We start from the raw sequence: 7,915 nt of genomic DNA on the forward strand, positions 1-7,915 counted from the left end.
AAAAAAGTGAAGTCAGAGTGTTCCTTAAATCCAAGGAGGGTGAAATTTCATCACACATACTTTTGAGCATGGAGGGACTTGTCTATGGAAAAAGATACCATGCTGGGAAAGGTCAGTGAAAGAGAAGATGACATTCAAGGAGATGGGCTAACACAGTGACTACATCAAGCATGACAGAGATCATGAGGATTTTTCAGAATAGGGCAAGGCTCTGGTGTTCAAAGGGTGGCTATGAGTTGAAGTTCATTTAACAGTCCTAACAACATGAACAAAAACATAGTAAACTTTTATTGATTTGTTGGATAATACTGGCCATGGCAGTATCTGAGGTACAAATTAAGTAACCCATATAAAGACATCCAATATAATTCCAAATTTGTCTATTAAATTATTGAGTAATGAATAAAACTTGTATAAAAATTATTAAAATAATTTTCTCCTAAAGAAATGACCTATAAAATAAAACTAAAATTAATGACACAAATTGGGAAACAAAAATTACATTGAATAAATAATAGTGGAGAGCTAACCTCTGAGGAGCTGTCTGATTCTGCCTGTACACCTGGATTTTGACATGATGCTTGTGAATTATGCTCTATGTTGGAACGTGTTTGATAAGTATGCTGACGTTTGCGCTGAGTCCTTCGTAAAGACCGCCCACAACTAGGCTGATAATCATTCTAAAAAATATAAGGAAAAGAAATTTTATAAATTAAAAACCGAGAATTAGTGAATATACAAAAATTAACAAATTAAATGAGTGGGGTGATGAGAGATGAACATAAATCCTAAATAGATTCTCAAGATAGATCTATACTATTAATAGTGATCATTCCTATTTTGAGACCTTTGTAAATAAGACCATACTGAAGGTTTGGGCTGTAAAAATTTGCTCACTAATAATTTAGAAGTGTTATTTACCCATTATTATAGGTTGAAATTACACACACACACACTTACACACACACACACACACACACACACACACACACTCTCTCTCTCTCTCTCTCTCTAAGAATATATATTTTTTTAATGTAATAGAGGGAGCTGTAGTTACCTAGTGGGTAAAGAGCTGTGCTGCAAACCCAAAGGCAGTTATTAGAATTTACTAGTTCCTCTGTGGTAAAAGATTGGCAGTTTCCTCTCCTGTGATTCACAGTCTCTGAAAACCAGCTGGAGAATCAATTATGAGTCAGTTCTGACTCTGTGGCAACAGTCAGTTTTGACTCTGTGGCAACAGTCAGTTTGACTCCTTTGCCTTTTTTGAATGCAATATAAGAAGGCTTAGTGTAATACTGATTAAGTGCAAGGCTGCCATCAAAAAGGTTTGAACCCACAAGCCTCTTTATGGGAGAATAACGTGACAGTCTGCTTCTGTAAAGATTTACAGTATTGAAAACGCACAGGAGCAGATCTACTCTGACTCATAGGGTAGCTATGGGTTGGAATGGACTTCATAGAAATAGGTTTGAACTATTCATGTTGTATGCGTGTGTGTGTTCAATTATAGAAACTTTTTTGGAGAACATCTCTAAAATGTTAAAAATGCATAATTAGGTTACATTAACCATACTTTTGACCATTGCACATTAGCATTCATAGATTTTTCAGAATTGATCAAACCAGATTTTGGTCTAACTCGTATACAGGACAAAATGAATACGGCCCAGGACAGAGTTGTTAAAATCAGAGTGAAATAAATCAACTTTAGATTACCAATACACATAAAAGGTAAAAAAAACTCAAAATAATACAAAGGTAATAAATAATATTTTTGTAATGCAACAAGGCACAGATATACACGCACATATACTCCTACAATGCTTAGTCTTTACCATCATAGAGGTTTGGTCAGATTTATAGACTTGTTAAGCAGCTGAAAGATAGACAATAAATAAGGATGACAGAAGAAGAATTGATGCTTTGGAGTGATAATACTGGAGGAGTCTGAATATTCCACGGATTGTCAAAAGAACAAATAAATATGTCTTTGAAAAAGTGCAGCCAGGGTAGTCCTTGGAAGCAAGGACATAAAACTTCATTTCACATACTTGGGCATGTTGTTGAGAGGGGCCACTTCTTTTAGGAGGACTCCTTGAATGTCCTTTTCCAGGAAATCATGGTTGGAAAGGTGATAGCGAAGGAGAGAAAGATCTTCAAGAGATGGACTGACAGTGGGCCTGAGTATGTCAGAAATGGTCAGGAAGGCACAGTATAAGATGGGGTTCAGATTCATTGTTTATAGGGTCTCCATGACTCATATTTGACTCCATGGCACTTAACAACAATTATGTAGAAAGGTAGAACTCTGAGTCATTATGGATAATGTGGTTATAATAAGAATTGGTAGTATTCCATTTAGAAAGCAGGTTAAATTTCTACCAACTAAAATTTAAAGGGAAAATTACTTTCTCAAAACTTTAGAAGCATAAAATGCGGACATTGATAAAGTTTTAACTATAGTATGTTACTAGATGCAAACAAGTTTTAAAGTCATATAAATCAGCATCAATAACCAGTTTCTGATTTTAGTTTTAAAATCTATTTTATTTGAGTGAAAGTTTATAAATCATATGCATTTTTTATAAACATTAATTACTACTGATTGCTGCAAATATCTTTTTATAATATTTAAGTAAACCATTATTTTTACATTGTTTTTCCTCTTCAACCACATTCTCCATTTTAGTTTTCACTCTTCTTTCCTCTCTAACCTCTTGCCCCATTTAAGCCACATTTAATTCTGTTCTAAATTGTTAATTGCAATACATATAATTCCTGATGGTCTATTCATTATATATTGACCTTCCCTTCACCTATTTCAATACAGAAATTATCTATCCATTCTTTCCCTACCACACCTTCCCTCCTCATCCTGCTGTAACTATCTATTTTTTAACAGTGGATTTATATAGTATTTGTCATTTTGTAACTACAAGCATAATACCTTCCAGACATGCATGTTGTATAGTGTTTCATGAGCACATTGCTTTTCAGTGTTGCATAATATTCCGTTGTGTGAATATATAATACTTTCTCTGTTCATTCATTTGTATATGGGTCCTTTGGCAATTTCCATCTCTTTATTGTTGTGAATAATGCTGCAATAAACATGGGTGTGTAAACATTTGTTTGTGTCACAGCTCTGATTTCTTTAGGAGATATTTCCAGTAGTGGGAGGGCCAGAGCAAATGATATTTTGATTTTTAACCTTTAGAAGAAGTACCAGACTGCACTGGTTATATCATTTTACATTCCCACTAGCATTATATGAGAGATCTAATCTCTTTGCATCCTAGCCAACATCTGTTACTTATTCTCCTGTTGAACTTTGCTAGTGTTACTGGGATGAGAAAATATCTCATTGTTGTTTTGATTTGCATCTCTGAATTACATCTCAGCATCAAGAAAACAAAGGTCCTCACCACAGGATAAACAGTTAACATCATGAGGTAGAGAAAGGATTAAACTTATCAATTATTTCATCTTGCTTGGATCAACAATCAACACTTGTGATACCAGCAGTCAAGAAATCAGGAGACATATTGTATTGGGCAAAGTTCATTGTCAGAGACCTCTCTAAAATTCTAAAGAGAGATTATGTCCGTTTGAAGACAAGGTGAGCATGACAGAAGAATAACTGATACTTTTGAGATCTGGTACTAGAAAAGAGTGTGTAATATCCCATCAACTCTCAAAAGAACAAACAGACATGCCTTGGAAAAAGTGCAGTCAGAGTTCTCCTTGGAGGCAAAGATGATTAAGCTTCATCTCTTATACATTAAACATGTAGTTAGCGAGACTATTCTTTGGAAACGGATAATCATATGTGGAAAGTTGGAGGGTTAGTGAAAGAGAGGAAGACCCCCAACCAGATGGATTGACACAATGATTTCAGCAATGGGCTCTAGTATGCCAGAGATGATGAGGATAGAACAGGATAGGGCTTGGCTATTCATGGGGTCACTACAGTCAACTATTTCATCTTATCCACAATTAACACCCTTGGTACCAGCAGTCAAGAAATCAAAGGAGATGTCACAGTGGAGAAATCTTCTGTCAAGGACTTCTCAGTGCTGAAGAGCATTGTATCAATTTAAAAACTAAGGTGAACTTGATCAAATATATGTTCTTTCCAGTTATATGCTTTGCATCTGAAAGTTGGATAATGAATAAGGATGATAAAAGAAGAATTGACACTTTTTTGAGTTGTGATGCTGGAGAATACTGAATATCCCAGTACTCTATGGGTAAATAAAAGAACAAAATTAACACATCTTGAATAAAGTGCAAATAGGGTGCTCTTTAGAGGCAACAATAGTGAAACTGCATCTTACATACTTTGGGCACATTTTCTGGAGGGGACAGTTCTTCAAAAAAGATGTAATATTTAGAAAGTTTAGAGGGTCAGCAAAAGAGAAGAAGACTCTCAATGAGATGAATTATAAGAGTAAAGTTATGTCAGAGAGGATGAATCTGCTGTTTACAGAATCACTATGGGTCACAGTTGACTCAATGGCACCTAACAGTAATTTGTTGAGGAACTGGAATAGTTGTTGAGTTTCATGTATGAGTCCCCTATAAATATGGCATTATGAACTTTTTTTGCTCAGTCTTCGGGCTTTTATCCTGCTGGAGGAGTTTTTGATGCACGCAAGGATTTTACTTTTTAGAAGGTCTCATTCATCTATTTTAGCCTCTCCTGACTGGGTTTTTTGTTATGCTTGAAAATCTATTCATGCCCTATATTAGGGCTTCTAGATTTATTTCTATTTTTTCTCTGATGCTCTTTATAGGTATTACCCTTAGGTTCCTGATCCACCTTGAGTTGCTTTTCTTGTATGGAGTTGTGGATCTTGTTTCAGTTTTATGCAGATAGATGCCTAATTTTGCCAGTATCATTTGTTAAAAAGGCTGTTGTTTTTCCACTTGATTGATTTCATCTTCTTGTCAAAGATTACCTGAACATAGGAAGATGGCTTGATTTCTGGGTCTTCAATTCTACTCCATTGGTCCTTCATTGTATCAGCATCATGCTGTCTTGATTACTATAGTTGTGTGTTAAGTTTTGAGATCAGTGAGTATGACACCCTAAACTTTTATTTTTTTCTATTTTAATAGTGCTTTATAATTTAAGGCTTCCCCCTTCCATGGTGTCAAGGATTTATTAATCAAAAGGCATTCCTAGCCACTGACTTAGATTTTGCCACGTGGATTAGTAAGATCATACAAATACGTTGTGTTAGTTTCTCCACAAGGGGATTGGCTAGTCTTCCCATCCAACTAGGTTTAAACGGAGTAGTTTCAGCAGCAGAAATAGGAATTTCGGCATCAACAAGGAAGTAGCAGCAGTACACATCTCTTGGGACCAGAGATTCCTCAGTTACTCAGACTGGGGCCTAAGGACCAGCAGCAGTACCAACCTCAGCAGAGAATCAGAGATCAACCCAAGACAGAGTCAGAGGAAAAAAATCATATCTAGGCAGGACTAGAAAACATTTTTACACTGACCTAAGCTGTGAGGCAGAAGGTCAAAAGGCCTATAGCCATGCTTGAGAAGCTGTCAGGACAGGACTAAGGAACTGTATCCTGCTGCCAACCTCATGAATATGAGTCTGTTTCTATGTGGTATGTGAGTTAATGCAAGAGATTTCAAACACAATAGAGCAGTAGGATTTTTATTAGAAATTATTATAAAGAGGTGTGGGCATGTGGGGAGCTGTCTGAGATCATGGAAACTGGTGTTGTGGATGTTGTTGATGGGGGCAGTTCTCCCTCTGGAGTTAGTGGAAGTCAGACTCATTTGTCTCCACACTGCACTTGCTCTTTTCACATTTACATTTCCACATAAAATTGGAAATTGCCTTTTCTATCTCCTTGAAGAATAGCATTGGTATCTGTATTGGGATTGCACTGAACCTGTAGATTGCTTTTGGAAGAATTACCATTTTCACAATATCAAGTGTTCCTATCCATGAGCATGGTATATTATCTCATTTATCTAGGACAGTTTTTATTTCTTATAATTTTTGTTTGGTGTCATTAATAATTTTCTTTCTACAGGTCTTTTGTATCTTTAGTCAGATTTGTTCCTAGTATTTCATTTTGTGGTTGCCTATTATAGGTGGTATTCTTTTCCTTAATCCCTTTTCTATATTCTCTATTATACTATATATAACTGTGAATGACTTTTTGTATGTTGATCTTGTGTGCGGCCACTTTGTTGAATTGGCCGACTATATCCAAAGTTTTCTTGCTGAGTCTTTAGAGTTTTCTAAGTACTCTATCATATCATCACCATATAAGGATTATTTAACTCCTAACTACTCTTTGCCAATCTGGACACCTATTATTTCTATCTCTTGCCTATTGTTGTCACTAGGACAATATTAAAATAGGAACAGTGATAGTGGACATTCTTATCTGGTTCCTCCTCTCAAGGGGAATACCTTTAATCTCTCCATTTAGAATGATGTTGGCTATGTATGTTCTTTTTTTTTTTATGGAGGTTGGTTGCTATCTCACACACACACACACACACACACACACATCCTGAGGAAATTCCCCTAATATTCCTATTTTGTTGAATGTTCTTATCAGGAAATGGTGTTGGATTTCATCAAAAGCCTTGGATGCAAAAACTGACAAGATCATGTAGTTCTTATTCGTTATTAATGTGGATTACAATGATTGTTCTTCTTAGGTTGAACCATCCTTGCATACCACTTGTTCATGATACATAGTTCTTTTGATCCTTTGTTGGATTCTATTAGCCAGAATTTTATCAAAGACTTGTCTATCTTCAAAACAAATAGTCAACAGTTTTCTCTGTTGATGATATCTTTACCAGGATTTGGTGTCAAAGTTTTGTTTGTTTCATAGGATGAATCTGGGAGTATCCTTCATTTTGCATTTTCAGAAATAATTTAAATAGGACTGGTGAAAGTTCTCTGAATGTTTAGTAAAAGTCACTAGTAAAGCCATCTGGTTCAGGGCTTTGTTGTTGTTGGGAGACATTTTTTTATTATGTGCTGAATTTCTTTTTTATGATGGGTCTGCTCAAGTAAAAACTTTTAAAACTTAATGAGGCTATTAGTCTCAGATCTTTGACAAATCAATGAAGCAGGAAAATGGGGACAGGGTGAGGGAACAATCTTGCATCTGAGTCATTTGAATTTCCTTGAAAATTAATTTTACCAGAGCATATAAAATTAATCATAAACAAAACTAAGAAAGCAAGTACCAAAATTATCTTACACTATTTAGAGATATTAATATAATTATTTGAAATAATGTTTACTAATACTAAAAAATACAACATTCAGTACCCATTGTCTACCCATCTGTCTCTGACAAAATACAAGGTTATTTAAGTTACCATATTTTTTATGTGTTATAATTAGATATAAGAATAAAAATACACATTTTTAAGGCCCTAACTTGGTCAGTCTGAGAATATCAGGGAAAAAGTTTACCATGCTGCAATCACAAGGGCACGTTGTTCGAGACTACCAGCTACTCTGTGAGAGAAGGATGGGTAATATCCTCCCATACGATTTAACTGCCTCTGAAAACTGCCAGAGGGTCAACTATGGGTCAGTTCCAACTCTATGGTACACAACAGCAAGAACAGGATACAAGGATCCTACTCCATGTATAGTAGCTTCTATTGAGAATATGAATTATGTTTCGATCTAAAGATAATATTGTTTTTCATATGACTAGGAAGGCCAGTAAAAGCTTATTGCAGGGGTCACCAAACCTTGTATGTAATGGTCCATGCAGTATGTTGTTGTTGTTGTTATGTGCCGTCGAGTCGTTTGCGACTCATAGTGACCCTATGTACAACAGCCCTAAACCCTGCTCTATCCTGTGCCAATCGTATTGCCTCTGACACACCCATCCCGATTACCCC

The 7,915-nt window shown here is 35.7% G+C and overlaps 1 protein-coding gene across 1 annotated transcript in view; it reads right to left on the bottom strand.

The window, feature by feature from the left end:
- BRWD3 (bromodomain and WD repeat domain containing 3) overlaps positions 1 to 7,915 on the bottom strand; it is a 363,038-nt gene that overhangs the window by 125,598 nt on the left and 229,525 nt on the right. Inside the window, exon 21 of the mRNA XM_006902191.1 lies at positions 531 to 680. Within this exon, the coding sequence (XP_006902253.1) occupies positions 531 to 680 (150 nt within the window). The remainder of the gene's footprint in view (positions 1 to 530; positions 681 to 7,915) is intronic.

The sequence above is a fragment of the Elephantulus edwardii genome, unplaced genomic scaffold (assembly GCF_000299155.1).
Source record: "Elephantulus edwardii isolate Elephantulus edwardi_28Jun2011 unplaced genomic scaffold, EleEdw1.0 scaffold00378, whole genome shotgun sequence".
NCBI lineage: Eukaryota > Metazoa > Chordata > Mammalia > Macroscelidea > Macroscelididae > Elephantulus > Elephantulus edwardii.